Genomic DNA, 17,937 nt, shown 5'->3' with positions numbered 1-17,937 from the left:
AATAATTTTAAAAAAGCCGACCCCGGACTTCTCCTTTAAAATCCTCTACTTAGGATGATGATTGCTTTGCCAACCGTTGACAGACCGGCCATTTTTTATTAATTTCTAGATTTTCCAGTCCAGAAATTAAAGTTTCAAACACACAAACAAAAAAATGTAACAGCTCACCGCAATGGCAAGATACAGACATGAAAATAGTTAAAAGCAGCCCCCTCCCAACTGCCAAAAAAAACTTCCATAAAAATAATGAGGCTCTCTGTTACCATTTGCAAACGGTGTAAACCAATATGCAGGACAGGCCGGGGCTATCCCCCCCTTGCATAGAGCAGCGTGTGCTTTGTGCATTATCTATCGCAGAGATGTGCGAGTGCTACAGTGTGACCATCCATTAGGACCCCTGGGGGGGAGGGATCTGATGGATCGACCTCGTGAGATCAAATACTTGGAATAAGGTTTAAAGATCTGGAATACCAATACCCTAAGACATAAAAAAAATCACCAACATCTCAAAACAAACATCTTTAATTTCAGTGTTTTCAAAACTTGTTTCCATTGATTGTAAGAGGTCAGAGCTCCGCACATACGGTCGGAGGAAGCATTCATCCACACACAACACACCAGATATACCGTTAAAAAAAAAACGCACTGCAGAAGTCACTGCTTCACCCAGATAGAAGGGTGACAACCACCAGGTCTGCGCTATGGCTGAGGGGCACCTGATAAGGGCATGATGGCCACTCCCAGATGGTTGTCACCCACCTAGACAGCACGGGGGGAGACAATACTAACAGATGTGGTCAGAGAGTCAGAGCAGCCATAGTGCACATTGATAAGCAGATCACTGTCCTGCCGATGCCTGAGAACATGGAGCAGCAGGTACCAACCGTTCACAAAGCAGTAGAGAGGATTGTACCATTTACTGTAGTGATGATTGCTGGAGTGTGCAACATTGATGTTTGTAGAGTGCAAAGTCACAGAACACGTGAGAACGATCCAGGGCGGTTTTACGAGGACGGATGTACCAGATGTCGGGGAGCGAAGGAGAGAGAATGTCTCAGGTCTGGACGGATGATGAGCAGCAAAAAGAAAGAATATGCAGACGGGCTGCTGAAACAAGAGATGCTGAGGAGGAGTGAAAGCATTGTGGGAAGCCGCTGGAGCATGGGAAGAAGGGCATCTTTCCTTTATTAGGCCCCATTGCATCCTGGATCCTTACAAGCCTAATGATATGATCCAAGTAAATGGGAAAAGACGCGTGATGCGGAGAAAGCTCCATGGCCTATTCGTTAACTGCGACAATCATGACGAGATCCCGTAGTTTAAAATGTAATAATCGTGCACATACATGAGCACCGCAACGGGCTGACCAATAATGAGCGAGATCCACACTGCTGCATTGCCATAGTTTCCTCTGAGAAAGCGTCCCACGAACCAAGCCAGAGGGATCTGAAGAAGAGAACATTAGCTCAGAGCAGAAGAGGACCACACAGAAGGAGATAGGAAGAGTTACACAAACCTGTGACATCATTCCCATGAAAGCCCAGAGACGGAACATCTTCAGGGGAACACTGACTAAATACTGAGAAGAGACAAGATCAGAGGTCAGAGCGGAGGACACACATTCTGTGCTCCCACCATAACAGCACCACATAGAATCTTCACACTAACCTCATGGAAAAAGGCAGAGGCAAAGAAAACAGCCGTCTGTGCCGCCCACTTGGGGACACCACACTTCATCATTGGTTTATAGAAGTGTCTAAAAGACAGAAACATCCAAGTGGCCATCATACAACCTCCAATTCTATCCACTGATCCCCAACCCCTCCATCCACCGACTCCTCCACCCCTCATGTGGTTTCTCCACCATATTTTTCTGGCTCTCACACTACCTGATGCACCACTTGTGTACAGGGATATTCCAGTTCTGCCAGAAGTAGGTCACAGTCTCGGAGTTCCTGGAGAATCAGATCGATACATTTGTTATGGATTCTGTTTCCTAAGTAAATGATCTACTACAGACACCGCTTATCACTTGGGGTCACCTCTAGTGAACTGCCTGGAAGACTATGGGGGTGCAGCGGACTATCACTCACCACCAGTCTCTGTAGAACTCACGGTCCCCAAAACGCAACAACTCAGCTACAAAGTTCATTGAAGAATGGAAGAACCAGTAGAAAAAGATGAGCCAGATGAGGTGGTTGGGGACCTGCAACGAACGGAACAGTCAGCAAACCCAGAGGATGGACATACAACACACAACGGATGAGTGAGGATGAGAGTGCACTCACAGCCAACTTCAGCAGACGCTCAATGATCCTGGAGTAGTCCATGTCCTGAAGAAGAAAACACCATCAGGACAAAAAAATAGACAAGACAATAGACTCCTCAAGATCAACACATTGGACTCATCTCCTGCATCTACCACTCAACAGCTTCTTAGTATTCCTTAGGCCCCCTTCACACATCCGGAAAATCTGCTGGATTTCTTATCAGGAAATCTGGACGGATTTCCGGACCCATAGGGGTATGTTACTGACACCCTTCAGCAGCAAGCCACGCGCACCTCCCACAGGACCTCAGCGCCCTGCCACCGGACATCCACCACCCCCACCCTCCTTCCCCGCCGAAACTTCCCCCACATCCACCACCCCCCCCCCCCCCATTGGGACCAGGCCAGCACCAAGTCCGGTGACAAAGTACACGATGGGGTGAAAGGGGGCACGATACACGAGGGGGCACGATACACGAGGAGGAGACCTCAAAACAGTACATGAGGAAGTGGGAGGGGCAGTATTGGAATGATACCGATATTACTGAGGCATAGAAATTCGACATCAGGGGGTGACGCCACAGGAAAGAGCCAAAGACGCCTCTACATGTGAGGGGACAAGAAACGCCTTCAACTCACCCGAAACGGTTTCATGGAATTCTGGATTGCTGGGACCATCCACTGCAACACAAGAAAATAACCCACTATGTAGCCCTCTATATCATCTGTATAACACAGCCCCTAACAAGCCAACCACCAGTACTTACCCTTTCTCTACGGAGACCCAGACCAGCCAACCACCAGTACAGAACCCGCAACCTTCTCTACGAGACCCCACCAGCCAACCACCAGTACAGAACTCACAACCTTCTCTACGAGACCCCGACCAGCAGACCACCATTACTGACCCCGCAACCTTCTCTATGAGGCTCTGACCAGTCAACCACCAGTACTGACCCCTCAGCCTTCCCTATGAAACCCCAACCAAACAACCACAAATAGTGACCGCTAATCCTATTCTATAAGACCCCAACCAGCCAACCACCAGTACTCTACCACCTTCTCTACAAAACTCCAACCAGAAGAACTAACCCCTTAAAGGAGTAGTGCGGCGGTAAACAATTATTCACAGAATAACACACATTACAAAGTTATACAACTCTGTAATGTATGTTATGTCTGTGAATGGCCCCCTTCCCCGTGTCCGACCACCCCCACCCGTGTACCCGGAAGTGTGGTACGCTATATATACGTGCCAACTAGTCTCCGTTCTTCAGTCTGTGATGCCGAATCCCTCCGACCATCCTGAGTGCCGGCCGCCCTCTTCAGCGTCATCAGATGCTCAGCCGCGATTGGCTGAGCTGAGCACAGTTATGCTCAGCCAATCGCGGTGAGCAGCAGATGACGGCCGGCACTTAGGACGGTCGGAGGGATTCGGTCGGGCCGTCCGAAGACGACATCGCAGACTGAAGATCGGAGACGAGTTGGCACGTGACATGTATGTATAATGCACCACACTTCTGGGTACACGGGAGGGGGTGGGGGTGGTGGGACACGGGGAAGGGGGCCATTCACAGACATAACATACATTACAGAGTTGTATAACTTTGTAATGTGTGTTATTCTGTGAATAATTGTTTACCGCCGCACTACCCCTTTAATCTTCTCTGTGAGACCCCAACAACCAGAACTGACCCCTCAACCTTCCCTGTGATACCCCAACCACCAGTAGTGCCTCTCACCTCAATCCAGCGTCCCCCCAGGCACAGAACTGGGGGTCTGGTTTATGAACTCACCTGTTGGATCAGGCCAACCAGGAGCTGCATGATGAAGAGCTGCATAAGAAAAGTGAGGAACAGTCATAAGAATGAATAGGACAGGGCAGGTGTAGTGAGGAGATCAGGGGTGTGATGGGGCAGGTGTAGTGAGGAGATGAGGGTTGTGATAGGGCAGGTGTAGTGAGGAGATGAGGGTTGTGATGGGGCAGGTGTAGTGAGGGAGTGACGGGTGTGATGGGGCAGGTGTAGTGAGGAGATGAGGGTTGTGATGGGGCAGGTGTAGTGAGGGAGTGACGTGTGTGATGGGGCAGGTGTAGTGAGGAGATGAGGGTTGTGATGGGGCAGGTGTAGTGAGGGAGTGACGGGTGTGATAGGGCAGGTGTAGTGAGGAGATGAGGGTTGTGATAGGGCAGGTGTAGTGAGGGAGTGACGGGTGTGATAGGGCAGGTGTAGTGAGGGAGTGACGGGTGTGATGGGGCAAGTGTAGTGAGGAGATGAGGGTTGTGATAGGGCAGGTGTAGTGAGGGAGTGACGGGTGTGATGGGGCAGGTGTAGTGAGGGAGTGACGGGTGTGATGGGGCAGGTGTAGTGAGGGAGTGACGTGTGTGATGGGGCAGGTGTAGTGAGGAGATGAGGGGTGTGATGGGGCAGGTGTAGTGAGGGAGTGACGGGTGTGATAGGGCAGGTGTAGTGAGGAGATGAGGGTTGTGATGGGGCAGGTGTAGTGAGGGAGTGACGGGTGTGATGGGGCAGGTGTAGTGAGGAGATGAGGGGTGTGATGGGGCAGGTGTAGTGAGGGAGTGACGGGTGTGATAGGGCAGGTGTAGTGAGGAGATGAGGGGTGTGATGGGGCAGGTGTAGTGAGGGAGTGACGGGTGTGACAGGGCAGGTGTAGTGAGGGAGTGACGGGTGTGATGGGGCAGGTGTAGTGAGGAGATGAGGGTTGTGATGGGGCAGGTGTAGTGAGGGAGTGACGGGTGTGATAGGGCAGGTGTAGTGAGGAGATGAGGGTTGTGATGGGGCAGGTGTAGTGAGGAGATGAGGGTTGTGATGGGGCAGGTGTAGTGAGGAGATGAGGGTTGTGATGGGGCAGGTGTAGTGAGGAGATGAGGGTTGTGATGGGGCAGGTGTAGTGAGGAGATGAGGGTTGTGATGGGGCAGGTGTAGTGAGGAGATGAGGGTTGTGATGGGGCAGGTGTAGTGAGGGAGTGACGGGTGTGATGGGGCAGGTGTAGTTAGGAGATGAGGGTTGTGATGGGGCAGGTGTAGTGAGGAGATGAGGGTTGTGATGGGGCAGGTGTAGTGAGGGAGTGACGGGTGTGATGGGGCAGGTGTAGTGAGGGAGTGACGGGTGTGATGGGGCAGGTGTAGTGAGGGAGTGACGGGTGTGATGGGGCAGGTGTAGTGAGGGAGTGACGGGTGTGATGGGGCAGGTGTAGTGAGGGAGTGACGGGTGTGATGGGGCAGGTGTAGTGAGGAGATGAGGGGTGTGATGGGGCAGGTGTAGTGAGGGAGTGACGGGTGTGACAGGGCAGGTGTAGTGAGGGAGTGACGGGTGTGATGGGGCAGGTGTAGTGAGGAGATGAGGGTTGTGATAGGGCAGGTGTAGTGAGGGAGTGACGGGTGTGATAGGGCAGGTGTAGTGAGGGAGTGACGGGTGTGATGGGGCAAGTGTAGTGAGGAGATGAGGGTTGTGATGGGGCAGGTGTAGTGAGGGAGTGACGGGTGTGATGGGGCAGGTGTAGTGAGGGAGTGACGGGTGTGATGGGGCAGGTGTAGTGAGGGAGTGACGTGTGTGATGGGGCAGGTGTAGTGAGGAGATGAGGGTTGTGATGGGGCAGGTGTAGTGAGGGAGTGACGGGTGTGATAGGGCAGGTGTAGTGAGGAGATGAGGGTTGTGATGGGGCAGGTGTAGTGAGGGAGTGACGGGTGTGATGGGGCAGGTGTAGTGAGGAGATCAGGGGTGTGATGGGGCAGGTGTAGTGAGGGAGTGACGGGTGTGATAGGGCAGGTGTAGTGAGGAGATGAGGGTTGTGATGGGGCAGGTGTAGTGAGGGAGTGACGGGTGTGACAGGGCAGGTGTAGTGAGGGAGTGACGGGTGTGATGGGGCAGGTGTAGTGAGGAGATGAGGGGTGTGATGGGGCAGGTGTAGTGAGGAGATGAGGGTTGTGATGGGGCAGGTGTAGTGAGGAGATGAGGGTTGTGATGGGGCAGGTGTAGTGAGGAGATGAGGGTTGTGATGGGGCAGGTGTAGTGAGGAGATGAGGGTTGTGATGGGGCAGGTGTAGTGAGGAGATGAGGGTTGTGATGGGGCAGGTGTAGTGAGGGAGTGACGGGTGTGATGGGGCAGGTGTAGTGAGGGAGTGACGGGTGTGCTGGGGCAGGTGTAGTGAGGGAGTGACGGGTGTGATGGGGCAGGTGTAGTGAGGGAGTGACGGGTGTGATGGGGCAGGTGTAGTGAGGGAGTGACGGGTGTGATGGGGCAGGTGTAGTGAGGAGATGAGGGGTGTGATGGGGCAGGTGTAGTGAGGGAGTGACGGGTGTGACAGGGCAGGTGTAGTGAGGGAGTGACGGGTGTGATGGGGCAGGTGTAGTGAGGAGATGAGGGTTGTGATAGGGCAGGTGTAGTGAGGGAGTGACGGGTGTGATAGGGCAGGTGTAGTGAGGGAGTGACGGGTGTGATGGGGCAAGTGTAGTGAGGAGATGAGGGTTGTGATAGGGCAGGTGTAGTGAGGGAGTGACGGGTGTGATGGGGCAGGTGTAGTGAGGGAGTGACGGGTGTGATGGGGCAGGTGTAGTGAGGGAGTGACGGGTGTGATGGGGCAGGTGTAGTGAGGAGATGAGGGGTGTGATGGGGCAGGTGTAGTGAGGAGATGAGGGGTGTGATGGGGCAGGTGTAGTGAGGGAGTGACGGGTGTGATGGGGCAGGTGTAGTGAGGAGATGACATAGTGGTTTTGCCTGTGTACCACCCATCCCTCCTACTTACCATTTCAACAAGACGTCTTAACAGGAATCTCTTTCGGATCCTTGAAGATCGCGGAAAGTTTAACTCGTAGCAAAGAGTGGGGGCAAACATGAAGTAGTAGATATCTGAGGGGTGAAGTGAGATTCGGTCAGGTCGGCACATTACATCACTGTTCAGATGGAGCAGACAGTGTCACCCACCTCTGTGAGACAAATTCCCGGGATACATCACCCCTGACTGCTTCCCAGCATCACCGCTGCTTCGCTGTATCAAAGGAACTGAGAGAAAGGAAAGGTCAGAATATGCAGCCCAAATGGGAAAGGCCGGACCCCCGGGGTCACACATGAGGGCTAGAGCGTCTCACCAGACTGAGTGCGGCCCAGAGCCCGAACCTGCGTCCGCCTCCTCTCCCGGCACCAGAGGTTCACATCCTTATAGGAGAACAACTTAAGAAAGAGGATGGTGTAAACTGAGAGGGCGAATACTGCACCAACTGTGGGAAGACGAAAACAGGAATTGTGTTAACAAATCCCACAGTCCCCCAATACACAAGACCATCCCCATGCAACAAAAAGGGGGTCTGAAGAAAGGGACAGTGGTACAGTACATTAGAGAGGACAGTGGTACAGTACATTAGAGGGGACAGTGGTACAGTACATTAGAGGACAGTGGTACAGTACATTAGAGGGGGCAGCGGTACAGTACATTAGAGAGGACAGCGGTACAGTACATTAGAGAGGACAGTGGTACAGTACATTAGAGAGGACAGTGGTACAGTACATTAGAGAGGACAGTGGTACAGTACATTAGAGGGGACAGTGGTACAGTACATTAGAGAGGACAGTGGTACAGTACATTAGAGGACAGTGGTACAGTATAGAGGATAGTGGTACAGTACATTAGAGAGGACAGTGGTACAGTACATTAGAGAGGACAGTGGTACAGTACATTAGAGGGGAGAGTGGTACAGTACATTAGAGAGGACAGTGGTACAGTACATTAGAGAGCACAGTGGTACAGTACATTAGAGAGGACAGTGGTGCAGTACATTAGAGGGGACAGTGGTACAGTACATTAGAGGGGACAGTGGTACAGTACATTAGAGGACAGTGGTACAGTACATTAGAGGGGGCAGCGGTACAGTACATTAGAGAGGACAGCGGTACAGTACATTAGAGAGGACAGTGGTACAGTACATTAGAGAGGATAGTGGTACAGTACATTAGAGAGGACAGTGGTACAGTACATTAGAGGGGACAGTGGTACAGTACATTAGAGAGGACAGTGGTACAGTACATTAGAGGACAGTGGTACAGTATAGAGGATAGTGGTACAGTACATTAGAGAGGATAGTGGTACAGTACATTAGAGAGGACAGTGGTACAGTACATTAGAGAGGACAGTGGTACAGTACATTAGAGGGGAGAGTGGTACAGTACATTAGAGGGGAGAGTGGTACAGTACATTAGAGAGGACAGTGGTACAGTACATTAGAGAGGACAGTGGTGCAGTACATTAGAGGGGACAGTGGTACAGTACATTAGAGGACAGTGGTACAGTACATTAGAGGGGACAGTGGTACAGTACATTAGAGGACAGTGGTACAGTACATTAGAGGGGACAGTGGTACAGTACATTAGAGAGGACAGTGGTACAGTACATTAGAGTGGACAGTGGTACAGTACATTAGAGAGGACAGTGGTACAGTACATTAGAGAGGACAGTGGTACAGTACATTAGAGTGGACAGTGGTACAGGACATTAGAGAGGACAGTGGTACAGTACATTAGAGGACAGTGGTACAGTACATTAGAGAGGACAGTGGTACAGTACATTAGAGAGGACAGTGGTACAGTACATTAGAGAGGACAGTGGTACAGTACATTAGAGGACAGTGGTACAGTACATTAGAGGGGACAGTGGTACAGTACATTAGAGGACAGTGGTACAGTACATTGGAGGACAGTGGTACAGTACATTAGAGAGGACAGTGGTACAGTACATTAGAGGACAGTGGTACAGTACATTAGAGGACAGTGGTACGGTACATTAGAGAGGACAGTGGTACAGTACATTAGAGGAGGCAGTGGTACAGTACATTAGAGGGGGCAGTGGTACAGTACATTAGAGGGGACAGTGGTACAGTACATTAGAGGGGACAGTGGTACAGTACATTAGAGAGGACATTGGTACAGTACATTAGAGGGGAGAGTGGTACAGTACATTAGAGATGACAGTGGTACAGTACATTAGAGGGGTCAGTGGTACAGTACATTAGAGAGGACAGTGGTACAGTACATTAGAGGGGTCAGTGGTACAGTACATTAGAGGGGGCAGTGGTACATTACATTAGAGGGGACAGTGGTACAGCATATTAGAGGGGACAGTGGTACAGGACATTAGAGGGGGCAGTGGTACAGTGCATTAGAGGGGACAGTGGTACAGTACATTAGAGGGGACAGTGGTACAGTACATTAGAGGACAGTGGTACAGTACATTAGAGGGGACAGTGGTACAGTACATTAGAGGGGACAGTGGTACAGTACATTGGAGGACAGTGGTACAGTACATTAGAGGACAGTGGTACAGTACATTAGAGGGGACAGTGGTACAGTACATTGGAGGACAGTGGTACAGTACATTAGAGGTACAGTGTAATTAGTTTCTATGTCCGCAATTTCCCGTTTCACCTCTGATATGTACAGTGCTCCCGCTCTGGTCCACCATGCCGTCTTTGTTTGTCTCCCTTATTACCGGGCCAGTTTTTTTTTTTTTTTGTTAGATATATTTCAGGCAATCCCTTTAAGGGGTGATCGTGGCATAAAAATTCAGATCAGGGATCACACATGCGGCATCTTGTGACCATAGAAGAAGATAGAATAGAGAGTAATGGTGCGTTTACACAGAGAGATTTATCTGACAGATTTTGGAAGCCAAAGCCAGGAATGGATTTGACAAGAGGAGGAATCTCAGTCTTTTCTTTATGACCTGTTCCCTGTTTAGTCTGTTCCTGGCTTTGGCTTCCAAAATCTGTCAGATAAATATCCCTGTGTAAACGCACTATTAGGATCCAAAGACACGGGGGCAGCAAACTCTACATAGAAGAGGTGTGACCTAAGGAAGTCTTCAAGGCAGCCTGGGCCGGATGGAGAAGAAAGTGAAAATGACTCTGATCCCCACGTCACGTTTGGTCATCCCCAGAAGCACTGTGACCAACCGAGCGTGCACATAATCATACACACCCCAGGTGCACTGTGACCAACCGAGCGTACACACAATCCTATACAACCCAGGTGCCCTGTGAGCAACCGGGAGTACACACAATCCTATACAACCCAGGTGCCCTGTGAGCAACCGGGAGTACACACAATCCTATACAACCCAGGTGCCCTGTGAGCAACCGGGAGTACACACAATCCTATACAACCCAGGTGCCCTGTGAGCAACCGGGAGTACACACAATCCTATACAACCCAGGTGCCCTGTGAGCAACCGGGAGTACACACAATCCTATACAACCCAGGTGCCCTGTGAGCAACCGAGCGTACACACAATCCTATACAACCCAGGTGCCCTGTGAGCAACCGAGCGTACACACAATCCTATACAACCCAGGTGCCCTGTGAGCAACCGAGCGTACACACAATCCTATACAACCCAGGTGCCCTGTGAGCAACCGAGCGTACACACAATCCTATACAACCCAGGTGCCCTGTGAGCAACCGAGCGTACACACAATCCTATACAACCCAGGTGCCCTGTGAGCAACCGAGCGTACACACAATCCTATACAACCCAGGTGCCCTGTGAGCAACCGAGCGTACACACAATCCTATACAACCCAGGTGCCCTGTGAGCAACCGAGCGTACACACAATCCTATACAACCCAGGTGCCCTGTGAGCAACCGAGCGTACACACAATCCTATACAACCCAGGTACCGTGACCAACAGAGTGTACACACAATCCTTTACAACCCAGGTACCGTGACCAACCGAGCGTACACACAATCCTATACAACCCAGGTGCCCTGTGACCAACCGAGCGTACACACAATCCTATACAACCCAGGTGCACTGTTCCCTTATACATGTGACTTACTGAGCGTGCACACAGTCATACACACCCCAGGAACTCTGTGACAAACCGAGCGTGCACACAATCATACACACCCCAGGAGCACTGGGCCTCTTTCACACCACAGGAGCATCGTGCCATAAATATATATATCTATATATATATATATATATATATATATATAATTAACAGGGCGCGTGCACACACAATCACACAGGATCCATGAAGTGTGCATGCACACACTTACACAGCTAAGGAGCACTGAACCTAGCAGGGCAAGAACACTACCTGCATGGGGTGCTATAAAGGGCTCCTCTCAGAGAAATGTCTGCCCCACCACCTGAAAGCCTCATGGCCCTCATCCAGGAGGAGGTGGCCGCCGCCCACCAGTCGGGAGGAGTGGGAGGAGGAGGTGGCCGCCGCCCACCAGTCGGGAGGAGTGGGAGGAGGAGGTGGCCGCCGTCCACCAGTCGGGAGGAGTGGGAGGAGGAGGTGGCCGCCGTCCACCAGTCGGGAGGAGTGGGAGGAGGAGGTGGCCGCCGTCCACCAGTCGGGAGGAGTGGGAGGAGGAGGTGGCCGCCGTCCACCAGTCGGGAGGAGTGGGAGGAGGAGGTGGCCGCCGTCCACCAGTCGGGAGGAGTGGGAGGAGGAGGTGGCCGCCGTCCACCAGTCGGGAGGAGTGGGAGGAGGAGGTGGCCGCCGTCCACCAGTCGGGAGGAGTGGGAGGAGGAGGTGGCCGCCGTCCACCAGTCGGGAGGAGGAGGTGGCCGCCGTCCACCAGTCGGGAGGAGGAGGAGGTGGCCGCCGTCCACCAGTCGGGAGGAGGAGGAGGTGGCTGCCGTCCACCAGTCGGGAGGAGGAGGAGGTGGCCGCCGTCCACCAGTCGGGAGGAGGAGGAGGTGGCCGCCGTCCACCAGTCGGGAGGAGGAGGAGGTGGCCGCCGTCCACCAGTCGGGAGGAGGAGGAGGTGGCCGCCGTCCACCAGTCGGGAGGAGGAGGAGGTGGCCGCCGTCCACCAGTCGGGAGGAGGAGGAGGTGGCCGCCGTCCACCAGTCGGGAGGAGGAGGAGGTGGCCGCCGTCCACCAGTCGGGAGGAGGAGGAGGTGGCCGCCGTCCACCAGTCGGGAGGAGGAGGAGGTGGCCGCCGTCCACCAGTCGGGAGGAGGAGGAGGTGGCCGCCGTCCACCAGTCGGGAGGAGGAGGAGGTGGCCGCCGTCCACCAGTCGGGAGGAGGAGGAGGTGGCCGCCGTCCACCAGTCGGGAGGAGGAGGAGGTGGCCGCCGTCCACCAGTCGGGAGGAGGAGGAGGTGGCCGCCGTCCACCAGTCGGGAGGAGGAGGAGGTGGCCGCCGTCCACCAGTCGGGAGGAGGAGGAGGTGGCCGCCGTCCACCAGTCGGGAGGAGGAGGAGGTGGCCGCCGTCCACCAGTCGAGAGGAGGAGGAGGAGTTCTTATCCAGAACCTAGCACAGGGGCCTTTATCACCTGGGGGGGGGGGGGGGGAGAATCTCCTCATTACCTGGAGTAATGGACGGCACAGTGAAGACCACCAGTACAGGGATGCACAGGATGCTGCTGAGAATGATGGTGTACAGGAAAAGCCCCACACGCTCCGGGACACCCCCCTGAGGAAGACAGAACCAAGAACAGTCAGCTGCAGATCTCCAATAACTACAACTCCCAGCATACTGTGACAGCCTTGGCCTAAGCTGAACTTACTGACGCCAGACGCCGCTCCAGCTGCAGGGACCCCAATATGAAGATGTTTGATGCTACAGGAGAGAGAACAGTCAGTCAGATGTCAGGCAGGAGGAGAGAAATCAGGAGGGAAACCATCAGCATGTATGAGCTCACCCAGCACCAGGCAGAGCGAGGGCCAGCTGTACGGGTCCTTGAGGAACAGCGACACCACCTGGATGGGATCCACCAAAATCCCGTACCTGCGGGGGGGGGGGGAGAGGAGAGGACAGAAGCTGTCAGTATCAACCCCCCGCTGCCAGCTGACAAGAGGTCAGGGCCAGACCCATACAGTTTCCATAACCCTCCCTCCCACTGTCGGCTGTGCTACCCGACTACTCATGTGAGAGAGGCCGGGGGTAAATGAGGGCAGGCAGGTGGGAGAGCGAGGCCGAGGGTAGATAAGGGCAGGCAGGGGGGAGAGCGAGGCCGAGGGTAGATGAGGGCAGGCAGGTGGGAGAGCGAGGCCGAGGGTAGATGAGGGCAGGCAGGGGAGAGAGCGAGGCCGAGGGTAGATGAGGGCAGGCAGGGGGAGAGAGAGGCCGAGGGTAGATAAGGGCAGGCAGGGGGGAGAGCGAGGCCGAGGGTAGATGAGGGCAGGCAGGGGGGAGAGCGAGGCCGAGGGTAGATAAGGGCAGGCAGGGGGGAGAGTGAGGCCGAGGGTAGATAAGGGCAGGCAGGGGGAGAGCGAGGCCGGGGGTAGATGAAGGCAGGCAGGGAGGAGAGCGAGGCCGAGGGTAGATGAGGGCAGGGGGAGAGCGAGGCCGGGTGATCCTGCACCACCCTCGCTATGCCACGCCACCCCCGCTATCCCGCACCACCATCGCTGTCCCGCGCCAACCCCGCAATCCTGCACCACTCCCGCTATCCCGCGCCAACCTCGTTATCCCGCCACCCTTGCAGTGGTCACCTGCCTATACCACTTACCTATCCCTCCCCAGTGGTCACCTCTCTATACCAGTTACCTATCCCTCCCCAGTGGTCACCTCTCTATACCAGTTACCTATCCCTCCCCAGTGGTGGCCTGTCTATACCACTTACCTATCCCTCCCCAGTTGTCACTAGTCTATACCAGTTACATATCCCTCCCCAGTGGTCGCCTGTCTATACCAGTTACCTATCCCTCCCCAGTGGTCGCCTGTCTATACCAGTTACATATCCCTCCCCATTGGTGGCCTGTCTATACCAGTTACCTATCCCTCCCCAGTGGTGGCCTGTCTATACCAGTTACCTATCCCTCCCCAGTGGTGGCCTGTCTATACCAGTTACATATCCCTCCCCAGTGGTCGCCTGTCTATACCAGTTACCTATCCCTCCCCAGTGGTCGCCTGTCTATACCAGTTACCTATCCCTCCCCAGTGGTCGCCTGTCTATACCAGTTACATTTCCCTCCCCAGTGGTGGCCTGTCTATACCAGTTACCTATCCCTCCCCAGTGGTCACCTGTCTATACCAGTTACATTTCCCTCCCCAGTGGTCACCTGTCTATACCAGTTACCTATCCCTCCCCAGTTGTCACTAGTCTATACCAGTTACCTATCCCTCCCCAGTGGTGGCCTGTCTATACCAGTTACCTATCCCTCCCCAGTGGTCACCTGTCTATACCAGTTACATTTCCCTCCCCAGTGGTCACCTGTCTATACCAGTTACCTATCCCTCCCCAGTTGTCACTAGTCTATACCAGTTACCTATCCCTCCCCAGTGGTGGCCTGTCTATACCAGTTACATATCCCTCCCCAGTGGTCGCCTGTCTATACCAGTTACCTATCCCTCCCCAGTGGTCGCCTGTCTATACCAGTTACCTTTACCTCCCTAGTGGTCGCCTGTCTATACCAGTTACCTATCCCTCCCCAGTGGTCGGTGGTCGCCTGTCTATACCAGTTACCTATCCCTCCCCAGTGGTCGCCTGTCTATACCATTTACCTATCCCTCCCCAGTGGTCGCCTGTCTATACCATTTACCTATCCCTCCCCAGTGGTCGCCTGTCTATACCAGTTACCTATCCCTCCCCAGTGGTCGCCTGTCTATACGTTACCTATCCCTCCCCAGTGGTCGCCTGTCTATACGTTACCTATCCCTCCCCAGTGGTCGGTGGTCATCTGTCTATACCAGTTACCTATCCCTCCCCAGTGGTCGCCTGTCTATACCAGTTACTTATCCTTCCCCAGTTCTCCCCTGTCTATACCAGTTACCTATCCCTCCCCAGTGGTCCCCTGTCTATACGTTACCTATCCCTCCCCAGTGGTCGGTGGTTGTCTGTCTATACCAGTTACCTATCCCTTCCCAGTGGTCGCCTGTCAATACCCCAGTTACCTATCCCTACCCCATACATTACCGGGTCCGCGCTCCAGCGCTCCCCCCCCAAGTGGAATCTCAGTGAAAATGACAGCTAAGGATCTGCAGCGGATGAGTTGTGTGTGAAGCCACTCTTAGTCTTTAGTCAGTGTCAGGTTACAGGCCGGGTAAGACACCTATATAGCTCTTCCTGACACTAGTTACCCAACCACCATGGACTGCTAGAAAAGACCTCTAGGGTCACCAGGGTCAATGGAGAACTCACCTCCTGTCTACACCAATGACAGACTGGATAACACAGGACAGATGACCACCTTAGAAAAGGGACGGACAAGCTCAAGACTGATACTGCAGCAGAGCACAGTACCACCAAGCCACTCTCTACTGACAAGACTAATCCTGCAGCAGAGCACAGTACCACCAAGCCACTCTCTACTGACAAGACTAATCCTGCAGCAGAGCACAGTACCAGCAAGCCGCTCTCCACTGTCAATACTAATTCTGCAGCAGAGCACAGTACCACCAAGCCGCTCTCCTCTGACAAGACTAATCCTGCAGCAGAGCACAGTGCCACCAAGCCACTCTCTACTGACAAGACTAATCCTGCAGCAGAGCACAGTACCACCAAGCCACTCTCTACTGACAAGACTAATCCTGCAGCAGAGCACAGTACCACCAAGCCACTCTCTACTGACAACAGAGCACAGTACCACCAAGCCGCTCTCCACTGTCAATACTAATTCTGCAGCAGAGCACAGTACCACAAAGCCACTCTCTACTGACAAGACTAATCCTGCAGCAGAACACAGTACCACCAAGCCACTCTCCACTGACAAGACTAATCCTGCAGCAGAGCACAGTACCAGCAAGCCGCTCTCCACTGGCAATACTAATAATGCAGCAGAGCACAGTACCAGCAAGCCGCTCTCTACTGACAAGACTAATCCTGCAGCAGAACACATTGCCACCAAGCCGCTCTCTACTGACAAGACTAATCCTGCAGCAGAGCACAGTGTCAGAAAGCCGCTCTCCACTGACAAGACTAATCCTGCAGCAGAGCACAGTACCAGTAAGCCGCTCTCCACTGACAAGACTAATCCTGCAGCAGAGCACAGTACCAGCAAGCCGCTCTCTACTGACAAGACTAATCCTGCAGAACACAGTGCCACCAAGCCGCTCTCCACTGACAAGACTAATCCTGCAGCAGAGCACAGTACCAGAAAGCCGCTCTCCACTGGCAATACTAATAATGCAGCAGAGCACAGTACCAGCAAGCCGCTCTCCACTGACAAGACTAATCCTGCAGCAGAGCACAGTGTCAGAAAGCCGCTCTCCACTGACAAGACTAATCCTGCAGCAGAGCATAGTGCCACCAAGCCGCTCTCTACTGACAAGACTAATCCTGCAGCAGAACACAGTGCCACCAAACCGCTCTCCACTGCCAAGACTAATCCTGCAGCAGAACACAGTGCCACCAAGCCGCTCTCCACTGACAAGACTAATCCTGCAGCAGAGCACAGTGCCACCAAGCCACTCTCCACTGACAAGACTAATCCTGCAGCAGAGCACAGTGTCAGAAAGCCGCTCTCCACTGACAAGACTAATCCTGCAGCAGAACACAGTGCCACCAAGCCGCTCTCCACTGACAATACTAATCCTGCAGCAGAGCATAGTGCCACCAAGCCGCTCTCTACTGACAAGACTAATCCTGCAGCAGAACACAGTGCCACCAAACCGCTCTCCACTGACAAGACTAATCCTGCAGCAGAACACAGTGCCACCAAGCCGCTCTCCACTGACAAGACTAATCCTGCAGCAGAGCACAGTGCCACCAAGCCGCTCTCCACTGACAAGACTAATCCTGCAGCAGAGCACAGTGTCAGAAAGCCGCTCTCCACTGACAAGACTAATCCTGCAGCAGAGCACAGTACCAGCAAGCCGCTCTCTACTGACAAGACTAATCCTGCAGAACACAGTGCCACCAAGCCGCTCTCCACTGACAAGACTAATCCTGCAGCAGAGCACAGTACCAGCAAGCCGCTCTCTACTGACAAGACTAATCCTGCAGCAGAGCACAGTACCAGAAAGCCGCTCTCTACTGACAAGACTAATCCTGCAGCAGAGCACAGTACCACCAGTAAGCCGCTCTCCACTGACAAGACTAATCCAGCAGCAGAACACAGTGCCACCAAGCCGCTCTCCACTGACAAGACTAATCCTGCAGCAGAGCACAGTACCAGTAAGCCGCTCTCCACTGACAAGACTAATCCTGTAGCAGAACAGTGTCAGCAAGCCGCTCTCTACTGACAAGACTGGACCAGCAGCACAGCGCCACCAAGCCGCTCTCTACTGAAAGATGCTCAGATTTATAGGAAGGACACTACAAGCCGGCTTCCCCCAGAACAGAGACCTGGGATTTGTACTACCCCAGAGGATGGGTCACACCAAGCTCTGTAGGGCAGAAGGAGGTTAGGTGAGATAACTGGGACTCATCCATACATGAGTACGAGGATTTCTACAAACACTCCACCACACCCCGGCAGAGTACATAGTGCATTAGGCAGGGGCCCTCCTATCCGCTTCCTGACACCTGTTACTGTTTCTTCTATCACCTATCTACCTGTTAGAGTATTGTTATTTGTTTGTAACCATTTGCACCAAGAAACCTTAACCTCAGGTTAAGTTTACAAGTTGCTTAAAGTAGTACTGTCATCTCTTCCGCCTCACCTGCACCTACACTCCACACCTCACACCTGTCCTAACCAATGTCTGGTTGCTGTGTGACTGGGGGTGGGGGGTGTTACCGCCCCTGGCCACC

General features: G+C 53.4%; 1 protein-coding gene across 1 annotated transcript in view; it reads right to left on the bottom strand.

Moving 5' to 3' along the window:
- Positions 1-506: 506 nt before the first annotated feature.
- The window catches only part of DGAT1 (diacylglycerol O-acyltransferase 1), a 28,164-nt gene continuing 10,733 nt past the window's right edge, over positions 507-17,937 (bottom strand). The window contains exons 4-17 of the mRNA XM_069956869.1: positions 12,943-13,028; positions 12,808-12,860; positions 12,608-12,713; positions 7,379-7,507; positions 7,215-7,292; positions 7,036-7,139; positions 4,066-4,104; positions 2,909-2,950; positions 2,289-2,333; positions 2,094-2,206; positions 1,890-1,955; positions 1,669-1,756; positions 1,517-1,579; positions 507-1,446 (exon numbers count right to left, since the gene is read on the bottom strand). Of these exons, the coding sequence (XP_069812970.1) occupies positions 1,300-1,446; positions 1,517-1,579; positions 1,669-1,756; positions 1,890-1,955; positions 2,094-2,206; positions 2,289-2,333; positions 2,909-2,950; positions 4,066-4,104; positions 7,036-7,139; positions 7,215-7,292; positions 7,379-7,507; positions 12,608-12,713; positions 12,808-12,860; positions 12,943-13,028 (1,159 nt within the window). The 3' untranslated portion in view covers positions 507-1,299. The remainder of the gene's footprint in view (positions 1,447-1,516; positions 1,580-1,668; positions 1,757-1,889; positions 1,956-2,093; positions 2,207-2,288; positions 2,334-2,908; positions 2,951-4,065; positions 4,105-7,035; positions 7,140-7,214; positions 7,293-7,378; positions 7,508-12,607; positions 12,714-12,807; positions 12,861-12,942; positions 13,029-17,937) is intronic.

This window comes from Dendropsophus ebraccatus, chromosome 2 (assembly GCF_027789765.1).
Source record: "Dendropsophus ebraccatus isolate aDenEbr1 chromosome 2, aDenEbr1.pat, whole genome shotgun sequence".
Taxonomy (NCBI): Eukaryota; Metazoa; Chordata; class Amphibia; order Anura; family Hylidae; genus Dendropsophus; species Dendropsophus ebraccatus.
This window is presented reverse-complemented; position numbering and strand designations above follow the sequence as displayed.